The sequence below is a fragment of the Tenrec ecaudatus genome, chromosome 4, assembly GCF_050624435.1.
Source record: "Tenrec ecaudatus isolate mTenEca1 chromosome 4, mTenEca1.hap1, whole genome shotgun sequence".
NCBI classification, from domain to species: domain Eukaryota; kingdom Metazoa; phylum Chordata; class Mammalia; order Afrosoricida; family Tenrecidae; genus Tenrec; species Tenrec ecaudatus.
Genome location: NC_134533.1, coordinates 197,355,695 through 197,370,454, shown reverse-complemented (window position 1 = coordinate 197,370,454; position 14,760 = coordinate 197,355,695). Strand labels below are relative to the sequence as shown.

The following is a 14,760-nucleotide window of genomic DNA, read 5'->3' as shown; positions in this document are numbered from 1 at the left end:
CATTTTCTTATAAAAATGTTACTTTCCTCCATGCTCTCAGGGGAGGGAAATAAAAAAAATCTGTTCCCAGCCCTGGGCTGAACAAGGACATCAAACAGATGACAGCAATTTGATATGCACCTCAAGCTATCTGCTAGCCATACCTAGTTATCTTCTGTACTTTAAAAGAAATGAATGTGCACTAAATTTCTCCCTTACAAAATTATTTTTGGCTTTTTTTTAAACCAAATTGGTGGTGAATTAAGCATGCGTTCAAGTATAAGAATGGCTTTGCAAGACGAGGGTCTGTTCTCTGTGACCCACTGAAAAAGGGACAGTCCTCCAATCACACAGACCCCAGAGGGACTGTGTTCCACACTGGACTGGATTGCAGGACAAAGCAGTCCATTAGGTCTACCAAGAAAGCAAGGAGAGGCCAGTATCAGCACAGGCCTGGCCGTTCATTGTCCCCAGATCTCAAAGAGGCCGTAGCCCTTCCTCCTCACCAACCCAGCCAGTGCACACCAACTGCCCCGTGTCTGGCGGTGAGAAGGGCCTGCTCAGTGAACACGCCCGCTCCATGATGTATTGATGCTCAGGATGAGGGTGGCAAAGGAATCAAGAAAGCTGGGTTTGGAAACAGCACAAGCATGAGTGACCCAGGAAGTCACGACCACAGCCCTGGCCTGGAGGAAAGGATACCGAAACATGGGGGACGAGGACTCCCATACACCACTGCTGAGGTTAGTTAGTCTAATTGAAAAAGTAGAAAACGGTTTCTTCAACACAGTAAGGACAAGCTTTGTGCTGTTTCTCAAACGCCAATTATGTCTCCAACTTTGGTTTAAAAGCAGTTTCTATTGTTTTAAAATATACTGTTCCTACGCCAGAGCCAAGGTAAAGAGGGTCTAGACGACCTGACCCAGACACCCTAGAACAGGAGGAGCTCTAAAAGCCAGTGGGTGTGAGCGCATTCAGGTCATGAAGTTTGAGGTTATGGTCTGTGGCATTTTCTTTCCATCTATCACTGGGACGTCCAATGTGGGAGAGTTGAAGGCTGCCAGATCCTCAGCCGTGCAGGTGGCCTGCACGTGGAACAATTCCATTGTACATCTGGTGGCAAAATCTTCTGAATTAAACTTCTGGAGGGGTCTGGGTCCAAAGAGGCTACACTCATCTAATGGGCTCCTGTCCTGACTCCCGCTTCCAGAATCCGTGATGCTAGAGTTTGGACCAGGTACAGTTGTGAAGGACCAGTGGTGAACCAGGTCTCTAGACGTCTTCTTAGGGAAGAGTGATGGGTGCTGCTTGGGGTGGACTGGGCTCTTCTTCCTCTGTGATCTCTCCATCTTTAGAGTGTAGGGCTGTGGAGGGGTTCTTCCCCTTGAAGGCACTTGGTCTCCTAAGTGGGGAGGCCCTGATGTGGTGTGGTGTGGCGTGGAGCCAGCATCTTTCAGCCATGCCTGTTGTCCCAAAGGCTGAATAGCTTTCCTGGATCTGTTTTGTGATCAGGGCATTCATGATGATGTGGGTGGCCTTATCCTGCACCATAAGAACCTCGTCGGTACTGTCAGTGGCTAATGACAGGGTCATGGCAGGGGAGGAAATGCTGGGCTTTCACGGGATGCGGCCGACTGATGAAGGAAGACTCGTGAGTGGGCGATCCTCAAGGGCACTGCCACAGCTGACTGACTGGCAGTACATCCTGATAGGCAAGGTCATCTTTCCCAGAGGCCCACTGGGCTCAACAACAAACACTTCTGGTTTATCTTGAAGGTGTTGAAAACACTGGGATCCAGATGCTTTTTCTACATAGAATTCCAGAGCTGAGTCTCTGCCACCACTGTGAAACGATGTCCTGATTATGCTGACAGCTATTAATGAGAAACCTGGTCCAGCTGCTGCAAGTTAGAAAGCTTCCCAGGAAGATTCAGCCAGAGGTTCTGGCTGATCACTTGTTCCTCCATCCCTGCCGCTGCTGCGGGGCTCCCTGCAAGCCTGCGGGTCAGCACTAAAGAGACTGAAGATCCACATCTCTGGAGATGCTGTGGCAATGACAAGGCCCAAACCATGGTGCTGAGTTGGCGGCAACAGCAACCAGGACCTACGATGCCAAGTGATGAGCACAGGCCCTGACTATGTATTCTTAGACATAACACCCAAACGCAATCAGCCAAATGAAAACTGGGTGAGTTGGACTTGATCAAAATTAAAACTTTTTGTCTTTCAAAGGGCCTTACCAACACAGGAAAGAGCCAAACTGGAAAATGAGAAATAGATATTTGGGAATCATTTATCTGGTAAGGCTCCAGTAGCCAGAATATACAGAGAACTCCTACAATTTAATAACAAAAGACAAAATCCCAATTAAAATGCAGACAAAGAGGAATGACTTTATTTCTGGGTTCTCTATTAGTTCGCATGGTTTATAAAACTATCATTGTACCTGTGCCAGACGGTTTTGTCTACTGTGGCAATATAATGGGTTTTGAGGTTGAAAAGTGTGTACCTTCCTATTTTGTTCTTCTCAAGAAATTCTCTGCGTATCCGGGGTCTCTTTTCTCTCCATAAAAAGTTAGTAATTACTTTTTCCATTTCTTCTAATAGTAAAGTTGGGACCTGGATCAGAATTGTGTTGTATTTATAGATTAGTTTGAGTAGTTTTGACATTTTTACAATGTTAAGTCTTCCTACCCATGAACATGGACTATTCTTCTAGGTGGGTCTCTTTTGGTTTCCTGTAGCAGTCTTCTGTAAGCTTACTTTGTATGAGTATTTTGTTTCTCTAGTTAGGTTTATTCCTAAGTATTTGATGTTTTGTGTAGCTAACATAGGTGGTGTTATTTTCTTGATTTCTGTGTCAGGATCCATACCTCACCCCATGCAAAAATGAATCTAAAATCAAAGACCTAAATGTAAATCCCAGAGTTATAAAGATCATCAATAAGAATATAGGGACAAACTTAAAGACTACTGCATAGCATAAACACACTATCAAATATAATTAAAGAAATGTACACAGAAGACAAAATAGGTGCCTGGAACCTAATAAAAATAAGACACTTAAATACATCAAAAGACTATTAAGATGGCACTGGGAATATAAATTCCATGCAAATCAGCCATCCCTCTGCTGGGTGTCGCCTAAAGAAGGAAGAGCCATAACACGAAGAGATATATGCACATCCACGTTCAGTGCCGCACTGTCCACACAAGGACAAGATGGAAACAGCCGACATGTCCATTAGTAGAAGAATGGATAAGGAAAATGTTGCACATGGAATACTAAGTATCGCTAGAAAACAATGAGGAAACTGTGAAGCACCTCATGGCATGGAGGGGCCTGGGGAACAATAAGCAGAATGAAATTAGCCCATCACAAAAGGGTAAATAAGATATTTAATCTATTGTTATATGAACATACAATAATCATGTTCAGCTTGTCTCTTTACCACTGTCTGAAGGGAAAGAAACCCCAAGTGAAGACTGTGTATCCAAGGGACTTTGGAGTTTGCCAAAGAGGGTGGTGGCGGTGGGCAGGTAGTGAGGGGTGTGGGGAGTGGCACAAGTGAAGGAATTAGAGCAATGGGCTAGACCAGGGCTCGGCGAACTTTTGAGACTGAAATGCCAATCCCATCCCTCACAATTTAAAAATCACAACCAAGGGTCATAAATATATTTTCATAAACAATCAATGTCACTATTACGTGAGTAACATTCTTGGAATTTTTCCACTTTACTGCAGAGCCATTCGAACATCCCCACAGAGCCACGTGGGGTGGGAGAGCTGCAGTTTGCCCACCCTTGGGCGAGACTGTTGATCGGGGTTAACGTGGGTGAAGTGGGAGAGGGTAGTCCACAAGGGAGAGACATCAAAGAGCAGGTACAGGGTAAACAATTAAGGGGCTTGGCTAGTATCTTAAACTCTTGAACACCAAGTTGATCATCTGAGATATGAAGTTCCATTTATATTTACACTTTTAAAGCAGTTAAAACAAAACAAGGAAAGACTTGTCTAGGCATATCTCTGCAGCAGAATTATAGATGATGGACAATAGCAAATGAAAAGACGCTCATTGTCACTAGTCACTCAGGAAATGCGTGTCAAAATCACAAGGAGACGCAACTTCACACGACCCCAGTAAGATGGCTCCTTTCAGAAATACAGAAAGCAGTGTTGGCAAGAATGTGGAATACTGGGAACCTCATTTATTGGTGGTGGGAATGCATCTGAAATAGCACAGCTACAGTGGGAAACAGCTTGGAGGTTTCTCCAAAAGTTAAACAGAGCATCATCATGTGACCCAGCAAGGTATATAACGAAAGGCAAGGTCTCCAACAGGCAATTTCATCATCAGTGTTCATGGGATCATCATTTGTAATAGCCAAAAGATACAAACAACCTATATGTCCATCAACAGGTAAATGGATAAGCAAAATGTGATACATACATACAGTGAAATATTTGGTCTTAAGAAATGAAATTCTAATATATGCTGCGACATTGGGAAAACTTGAAAATACTATGTTGAATGCAATCGGTCAATTACACAAGGACAAATATTGTACCTTCCCACTCTATGGCATCTCTATAGTAGGGAAATACACAGAGACGAATCGATTACCAGGGGCTGCGGGAAGAAGACAAAGAGTTTTTGCTTAAGGGGCAGTTGAGTTTAAGTTCAAGGTCATGGGAAGCAATTGGAAAAGGTGATGGTTCTACAACATGGTGACTACAATTGATGCCACTGAATTAAGTGCATAAAAATAAAGTAGTGATGGCAATGTATGTGCAAATGTGCTTGACACAATGGTTGTATGTATGGGTTGTGAGAAGAACTATAAGAGTCCCCAATACAATGATTTATTAAACAAATAAAATAGAGCATAATTTGTTATATCTTTGGCCACAATAAAATTTCCTCAGTGATACTGAAAGCTTTGCTTGTTAGGCTTACTCATAATATTTAAAGACTAGAGAAAAAAGTTTCCTCCTCTAGCTTTGTGAGCACCAGTCACTATGGAATAAGAACGTTTATTTCAGTTCCCTCTTGGTTCAAGTCCGCTGATTATTTTATAAAGGAATAAAGCAATCTAATAGAAACACAAGCCTTGGGCCAATGAGTTATATATTTGGTTTCGTCGATTACGATTTTAGAGTAAGCTCAACTAAGATAGGCATTTTGACAAAAATCACTAGTGCTCATTCAGACCCAAGTCTCTTCTCCCAGACATAAAGAAGCCTGGACTTCCTGTGCAGTACAAGGATGACCTGTGTCCGGCAGTGAGGTGGAGGAGAGTGATTTTCAAGCAGAGAAGCACACAAAATGAAAAATATCTGAATCCATCGTGCTACAAAGACAATAAAGAGCTGACCCACATAGGTTTTTCTCTCGTCTCCATTTCTTTCTTTCTTTTTTTTCCCCCCATTTATTTCTTAACGAATGTAATTTTGGCTTATTTGTTACAGCAGCCACACTGGTCTAGCCTCATCCAGTGGAGACATGCCATAATGGACTTTACTGAGTCAAAGACACTTCTCCTTGTAAGATGCACCCTCACTTAACGTGCCACTGCAACAAAGAAACCATTGGATACCCCATCTACTTTAAGCCGCATCTTAATTGCAGGAATGCGGACTGTACAAAATTGTATTTTAGGTTGCATGTAATGCGGCATAAGCCCAACACAAACTCACTACTTTCAAGTCAATTCTGATTCCGAGCCACTACAGGACCCAGTAGAATTGTATTTGGGGGTTTCCAAGACTGTAACTCTTTCCTGGAGTAGAACGCCTCACTTTTCTCCCATGGAGCAGCTGGTGGTTTCAAACTGCCTACCTCACAGTTAACAGCCCAACACATAATCTACTGTCAACAGGGATCTCTTATTATAGGGCACATCTAGTTAGTTTTAAGGAAACCCAGAACATTAAAATGCCAACTTTTAAGGTTTTTAATTTCATTTTGAAACTTCTTTTTGTGATTTGAATAAAAGGTTAGAGAGCATTTCTTGTTCCATTCAATCTATTGCATATGCATTTGGCTTCTCGGCATTGATGGGAGTCCTCACAATACAGTGCTCCCACATCTTCGCTGTGGTTAATATTTTCATTCCCCCTTCTTTCCTGTCCCTGGCTGCCTTCGACCATTATCCCTTAGCAACTGCTGCCCTTTGACCTTGTGTGGTTGATTGTTCTCAGGAACGTATCCCTCGATTTACCGTTCCCCACGTATGAACTTACTGCCTGTGAGTCGATGCTGACTCACAGCGACCCTAAAGACCCTGAGAGCATAACTGTTCATAGCAATAGAAAGCCCCATGTTTCTCATAAAAATCCGGAGGTGGGTATGACTAACCGTATTTTATGGATACATTTTTGAACTGAGGATGGGAGAAATGAAATGTCTTGCTCAAAGTCACAGGCCTGACAAGCGGCAGGGCCAGGACTCGGCATCAGACTGAATGGCTCGATCCTGAATTGAGTGGCGGCTCAGCTTCCCTCGGGAAGCTCTCTGCCCATGAGCCCATGACCCACGATCACAACTGCCAACCCTCCACGCTCGGAGAGGAAACCTGCCGCTAGAGGAAAGCCCTGGACGCTGTAGCCAGAGTGCTGCCAGAACGGGCACTGTGTCCGATGGTGATCTATTTACGCTTTGCTCCCACCTTAAAGCCGTAATTAATGCTTATTTAATCTTCTGCTTAATTAGTTCATTCCAAACCTGAACCATCATGGACCGAGCAAGGCCGCTTAAAGGTGCTCGCTGCTCTGTGGGGAGGAGCCGGGGTTCACTAGCGACTGTATAATTTATATTTAACGGAGGGACTAGGATCACTTACAGCCTTCCCAGGTGAGAGATTGATTCTGAGAGGGCCACGGGTGCCGACTTCCTCTGTGAATAGCTGATGTTCTGGGGACCAATTTCCCTCTGCTTCTATGTCTTCTTAGGCCACCACAGTGAAGTGACTGGCTGGCCAGGGGTTAGGCTGCATCCACTTTAATGTCCCAAATTGGATATAATCTTCTGGATTTACGTTAGCGGCAACCTGCCCACCTTGCCATGTAGGAGGAATGGTCTAAATTATTAACTATGCCTCAGGGTAGAGGACCAGCATGCCTTTATTCAATATTAGATTCATTCTCATTATCCTCCACGACTCAGAAAATTAGAGGGAGATTGTAGGGACCTTTAATCCCGAGAATTAACATTAGAGACCGGTGGAAACAGCATCATACAACGTACCCGCAATTCAGTGGAATGCGTGACAAATATGAAACAGGACCACTATCAATTTATATTCAGAAGTCAAGACTTTAAGGTCCCTACGGCTCTGGGAGAGAGCGAGGATCTGGCCAAATGGAAATGGACCCGGGCATTTGGTCTCTTCTCAGCACTGAAGAGCTGAGCAGTGCTCTGTCTTAGGCTGCATACTTGGAGGGATTACTTTTGGTTCTATTATGCCCAAGCTACCTTAGCAGGCACTAGGTCCTCTAAGACCCTTGGTGGTGTTACCCATTGGGTTGCTAACTTCAAGGTCAACAGCCAGAAACCACCAGCCACCCAGTGGGAGAAAAATGAGACTCTCTATTCCTGTAAAGAGTTACAGTTCAGGAAACTCACAGGGACAGTTCCACGCTGCCCTATCAGGATGCTGTGCATCAAAATCCACTTGATGTCAGGGAGTTTATCTTGATTTTTTAGGTCCTTCAAGAAGTTCCAGGTCGGGGGTGGGGGGGGCTAGGGAGAGTATAAGTGGTCAGCACCCCCAGCTGCTAACTGAAAGGCTAGAGCACTGAGTCCACCCACATTTCATAAGAAAGACCTGGTGATTATTGATGAAAACATAAACAAAACAAAAAAAAAATAAAACAAGAACAAAAAAGAAAATACAGTCGTTGAAAACCCTATGGATCTACTCTAACAAACATTAGGTTGCCATGAGTCAAAGTTGACACAATGGCAACTGATACGGTTTCCTTTGGACTTTCATCTTTTACATTTGCTGGAATGGGTGGCTGGTCACGTGGGTGTGTGCATGCGAGCTGTTAAGACTGAAGAGAGGGGCTGAAGGATCCTCGGCCCTCGTCTCTAAATAGCCCAGTGTCCTCCCCGAGAAGATTCAGACCTTCTGTATGGGAACAGTCCTGTGTTCACATGCTGTTCAAATGGCATTGGAAGGAAACTCCGCGATCATTTCCTAAGCCAAGAACGTCAAGTCCCAAACACAATCGAGAGATCTTCCCCCATGGCTTCCTATCCCCATGACTTCACCCTGGTCTCTACCAGCCATTTCTATTAGCCATTCGCTAACACAAAGACAGACGGCCAGCTTGTGATGTCTCCTCCCTCCAAAATTTTCTACCCATTTAAAACTTTTTTTTACTTTCAAATTTATTGAGATACAATGCATAGACAATAAACCGTCCCTGCTTAGAATGTAACATTCACTGAGTTTTGACAAAGGGATAGAGCTGTGCAACGCTTACCACAATCCAGCTATTTCATGATTGTCCCCAAAACTTCTTTTGTACCTTTTAGAAGCATCAGCTATAAGAAAGAATAGCATCTGGGGTCTTTAAGATTTGTCTTAAAATAAACAGCCATGTAAATGAGTTATCAACCAAGCCCACATGGAAGCAGCACACCAGCCTGTGTGATCAAAGGATTACAAGTAACAAAATCCAGATCTGAAAGAAGGAATAGTATCTGCACTAGGCAGGGTTCTCTAGACAAACAAAACCAGAGAACTTATGGTTATATATACACACATATATATGTATGAGAGACAGGCTTATACAATGAGAAGGGATATAACTGCTAATTAGTCCACGCATAGTACAGACAACTCAGTCGAACTCACTTTCATGGAACAGTTAATATACTGCAAGTCTTTCACCTCACTGGGCTGCTGGGTCCAAGGTCAAGGAAGCAGACAGTGGCATCCTTCCTTAGGCAAGGCAGGCAGAGTCTGCCCGCAAGAAGCAAATGGCAGGGTGGGTGCGCAACAGTAGGTAGTTTGGTTGCTTAGCAAAGCAGGCCCGGATGGGATGTCAATCTCAAGCAATGCAAGGCGACAGGATCCACTAGCCTCAAGCTTTAGTGACATGATCCATGATCCAGGTGGTGTGGCACACAGGTTGAGGCAGAAAACTAGCTAAAGCACCAGCACGCTGGTCCAACCACCAGAGAGCAAGCGACACGGGGGCGGGCCTTTCAGAGCCATTTACTTTTTGCCCTCCACTTAAACTGTGACCTGTGACATTTCTATTGGCAAGGTTGGCACAATAAACCTAACAATCACAGTATCAGAGCATCAGTTGTGAACACCTGGTATGCAGAAGGCTGGGATGACAATGAAAGCCCCCAATCTGCTTGCAGGGTCCCCACATGGATTAACCCCTGGTGAGTCCCCTCTGACCATAGTCTACGAACGGGAACCGCCTTGCAATCAGACAGAGACCCCTGTAAAGTCAACTGTGGCAGGTGTAGTCAGGTCACAATGCTATACCTATCATTTGATTACCCTCTGGCACACTTTAAAGTTGTTTCCGTTTTTAATACTTTATATTTTCTCATTGAATGACAATGAGTACAAGAGGAAGATGTTCTAAATTGATTGTGGTGATGACCGTACAAATCTTAATATGACTGAATGATTCAATTCTATAATATGTGAAGTATATCCTAATAAAAATACAATAGGAAAAATATACTAATAAATATATATATATTTAAAAATTTTTTAAAAATCCAATCAATTCCCACGGCCACCACCCCAGGTAATTTCTGACCTAATTTTCAGATGCTGCTACTGGTTTTAGCAGGTCATCTGAAAGGATGATTCGGTATGCTTTTTGTAGGAGGGTCCTTTCATTCGCTATATCTTTTGTTGCTGCTGTTAGGTGTTGTTGAGTTAGATCCTATTCATAGCATTGAAACACTGCCCCGTCCTGGGCCATCCTCGCAATTGTTCCCGTGTTTGAGGCCACAGTTGCAGATATGGTGACAATTCATCTTGTCACAGGCCTTCCTCTTTTTCACTGTGCTTCTACTTTACCAAGTGTGTGAGACCGGGTTGACTGTAGAAACAAATCAAGAGACACTCATAGGTGTGTAAAAGAGAGCTTTCTATGAAAGAGCAATAGTATATTGAGAAAACATCCCAGCCCAGTCCAGATCAAGTCTATAAATCCGATATTAGCCCATGTGTCCGATACAAGTTCACAAATTCCTCTTCAGACTCAAGCAGCAGAGGCAATGATGCCAAAAGCAGGAAGATCACAGTTCTGGTGGGTGGAGAGTCTTGTGGATCCAATGGCAGTAGAAGCATCTCAGTGCAGATATGGGTCTCCACATGGCTCCTCCAGCTCTCCAAGCATATCTCCTCAACAGGAAGGTGAAACAGAGAGAGGGTGTCACCCACCTCCAGGGAGAAAGAAAGGAAGTTCCCAGAATCCTCATGAGAAGGTCACACCCCAAAAGGAGGCATCATTAGGCTGTGACATGATTGGCAGGCTAGACTCCACCCTGACAGTTATTTATCAAGTTGACATGAAATTATGTAACTAAGCCTGACATCTTTTTCTAGGAACTGGTCTCTCCTGACAAACATGTCCAAAGTATGTGGGTTCTCCATCCTTGCCTCTAAGAGTATTCTGGCCATACTTCTTCCGAGACAGATTTGCTTGTTCTTTTGGTAATCCATGGTAATTTCAATATTCTTTGCCAGCACCATAATTCAAATGCATCAACTCTTCTTCAATATGCATATGAGGCTATTGAAATATCATGGCTTGGTCAGGTTCAACTTAGTCCCCAAAGTAACATCCTTGTTTTTCAATACTTTGAAGAGGTATTGGGGAACAGATTTACATAATTCAGTGTGCTGTTTGATCTCTTGATTGCTGCTTCCATGAGAATTAATGATAAAAGTATTTCAGAGTTTAACAGAGTGGAAATCATCTTGTTTGCATTTAAAAAGAAAAGAGGTCAAGATCATGGGGTAGCCCAGTACTAAAAAGAGTACATAATTCCTGCCAGCAGGCAAATTGTAACTCCCTTCAGGTCAATCAAGGCTTTCTGTAACTCAGGGAAGGGGCTCAGGACTCGCTCTAGGAGAGGGTGAAAGAGAAAGTGGGAGGTACTCAAGCTGTGGGTGGTGGAGGTGGGGGGACAGGCAACCAAGATCTGCTCTGAGGAAGCCTCCATGTCTGAAAAGGTGGGTTAGTAGGTCAAATTTTGGGTCAGCCTGGGCCCGGGAGTCTAAGGCCATCTTGAAGCTTTGCAGGAAACTCCACTCTGCAGCAATGAAGTATCTCAAGAAATTAATGTGCAAGAAATCTTCAACATTGCAAATAAAGAGTTAATTAGGGACAATTCCTTTGGAGTTCCAATTGTGCTCTCTTTGATGATAAAGGTTACTCATGACTTTGGCTAGATTCAATCAGCTGCAGTCACCTAAATGCATATCAAACGTAACTAACTGTTACCGTGTTTTCTTTCCTTGCAACTAATTCCTCACATCCCAGAGGGAATTCTCCAATTCAACATCAAAGACTGATTAAACATTGATATGGGAGTTTAAAAATATGACTGTGTAATTTTATTTCAAATGTATACGGTACATAAAAATAAACAAATACCAACTTCCTCTAGGTGCTGAAAGTTTTCAGTTGAATCTTCTAAAGGGCAAAGAGCACACTGGGAAAATCATTCACCACTCCAGAGTTCACCAATAAATTAAAGTCTCATTTCATCATTCAACTATGGAATCAACAATCATCTCCGTAGTTGTCCTTTAATGATTTATGAAATCCCAAAGAGTATGTTATTGGTCCAAGTCCCCTTTTACATGTAATATATAGGAAAGAATAACTTAAGAAAACATGAATTCACTGAGAGGAAAACAGGGGCTGTGTGTCGAGTACTTTATAAGACAACCGGCTCATAACGCATTTTGAATCTTATAGCTTGATAGGGACTCCAGCAGTGTTTCCATCGAGGAGCAAGATGGCTGAAGGGAGAGATCTCACCATGCTCCATTTAAGTGGTAAACTCGTGCACTGTCCATCGTATTGACACCTCAGGGACATCAGCTTGGGTTCCGAGCTGGCGTCGGTACAGGTCGGACTTTCTTAGAGGTAATTTGATGGCTACAGTCATGTAAGCACAGAGACCCCTTGGAAAGCTCAATTCACTTGACGTGTTTGCCTAATTACAAACCCACTGATATTACTCATCTGCGCCAAATACAGAGTCTGGGGGAAACAGAAAGGGTGCTGAACTAGAAGGCAAGATGGGTAGAGACCTTGAGCAAATCACTTCCTGTCTTTGGCTTTTCGCCTCTAAAAATCCCGTCTTACGTACTTTTCCCTCCCAGAGCCAGGAGGCGGGGCTCGGTCTTCTTGATCCTGGGCTACCCCGTGACTTTCTATTCCCAGGGCTTCCCCTTCCACACACAGCTACGGCTCTACTCTCTGCCAGAGCACACACTCCCCATTTCAAGTGCTACACCGTGCCCTACCATTTTTCCATGTGATATGCCTCAAAAGACAAGTGCATGGGCCATTTTTCTAAGCACCCGTTTTATTTTTTGGAAAATTCAAAATCACATGTCAGGGGCATGGGCATTAATAAATGATATATTCAGGATATGATACATACCCCAAAGGGTCTGAAGTACACATGCATCTGATACACACATTTGTTTGCTCAGCGCATATGTTACAAGACACCTTCGGTGGGGCCAATTTTAAAAGTTCGCATTGTCGGCCAATAAAGCACAGGTGCTTGGTCTCCAGTCCACGGGGGCAGCCAGCACAAGCCCTCGTGGTGCTCCCAGGAAGGCCAGGAGTGCCAGTTTGACCTGAGATAACTGGCCAAGCCCAGCTTCGCTGCTTTTCTTCTCCATTTGGGAAAGCACTAAACGACTGCCAACGAAGGTGTTGGCACCACGGTGCAGCCTGAGGGTCCTCCTCACAGACTTCCAACTACTACTGCGTTTGCGTGGAAGACTATTTTCAAGGGCTGCCCCCGTCACTGCCTGAGTGCAGTAGGCACAGAAAGGCAGCTCTCTAAGGCAGACGGCATGAGGACTTCTGACCCTTTGCAAAGTCTTCCCTTAACCGCATAGTAGGATCGTCTACCGAACCGCGTTCCCTTCACCTGCGGCCAGACTTGCAGCAACGTCTGACGGTTCCCTTGACTTTCCCAGTCCCGCTCCTGTTTCCCTTCACCTGCATATTTCCTCCATGTAATGCATTCTGGCGCCATGCCATCCTGGTGTCTACTTAGAGGTCCTGTAAGGATATCCTTTATTCACTCATCCACTCATTCAAGAGTCCTCATGGACCCACCACATTCCTGGCACTGGGGAGAATGGATAACAAAACAGGTTCATGAGCTGTATGCGAGGCTCCCAGCTAAGAGTATTTCCCATGCCTGGTCTCATTTGCGCTTCATAACAGCGCCGAAAGGAGTTACTCTTCTTGTTTCCTGGATGAGAAAACTGAGATCTAGAGTAAGATGGCAAGGGCTTTTTAGAAAAGAACTGTTTTTGTTAGCTGCCCTGATTCATGGCAACCCCATACACAAGACAACAAAAGGCGGGTCCCGCCCTCTCCCCCAAATTCACCAGGGATTGGACCATTGGGATGGATACGTTTACACTGGCCGGACTGTGGGACTGGATCACCAGACCTTCTTTTCTAGAGTGCCTTCATCTAGAAGCCCCACTGAAGCCTATGCAGCCTGACTGCAATGCCCAAGCCTCCACGGACGGACACACAGAGGGTGAGGCACAAATGCTGGCCAGAAACTGAATTAGGGTCTCAAGCATGGGAGGCGAGGTTTCTACTGCTGAATCTCCAAATGCCAGGGCGTGATAGGACCAGCTCAATGAATTTCAGAACGTATGTTTTCAAACCCCTTAGGCGATCATCGTACACCTCCCCATTGGAGAGGCCGCTCTGAGCATTTCCCCTTCCACCGAGCCATCCACAGAGGAGTCCCCACAGGCTTTCCAAAACCTAGTGTCGCTTCTTCGTTTCAATTGAGGAAAGCCGGCGCAAGTCTTTGCTTCAGCCCATTCCTGCAGTTGGCCAAAGTCAAGCTAATGTTGGTGTCACTGAACCCAAGCAAAGGAAGAGGTCCCTGGCCTGGGAAGAGCATCCGAGTCAATTTCACTATTATAAAAAGGGACACGAGAAAGGGCCCACTCCTTTGGAGACCCAGCTTCTCATCGAGATCACAGCTCAGCTCTGACAAAACTGACAGCAGGTGGCCACGTCCCTCCCAGGCTTCTCTCTGAGTTCCTCTATGAGGAGTGCCATGCAAGAACCCCCTGACAACCAGCCTGCGTGTGTAGCTGAGAGCGCCCTTCTGAACACAAGGGGACACTCCTACCGTGCTCTCCAAGGTCGGCTGCCGTGTCCTCCACACTGGACTCAAGTTCCACGAGGTGCTGGGACGCAGACAGGTTCTCTGAAGTTGATTCGTCACATTCCTGGTGGAGGGCAATTTAACAACTCATGAGAAGCTGATAGTCCTACCACAAACGTACCTGATGTTCTTAGAAAATGGTTTGGAGCTGAAAGAACCCCCAATAAAATGATCTTTTAAAAAATGTATCTGGAAATAGAGACCTACCTAATCCTCCCTTGAGCTTGCTACAAAGAAAAGGAAAGACACCCCACTGCCGTCAAGTCCGTTTCCGCAGCGTACAATCTGAAACTATAAATCTTTACCGCAGCAGACTGCCCGGGCTTTCTCCCTCAGA

General features: G+C 44.7%; 1 protein-coding gene across 1 annotated transcript in view; it reads right to left on the bottom strand.

The window, feature by feature from the left end:
• Window positions 1-14,760, bottom strand: part of NEK11 (NIMA related kinase 11) — a 280,892-nt gene that overhangs the window by 136,608 nt on the left and 129,524 nt on the right. The window contains exon 12 of the mRNA XM_075547896.1: window positions 14,388-14,487. Coding sequence (XP_075404011.1) covers window positions 14,388-14,487 — 100 coding nt within the window. The remainder of the gene's footprint in view (window positions 1-14,387; window positions 14,488-14,760) is intronic.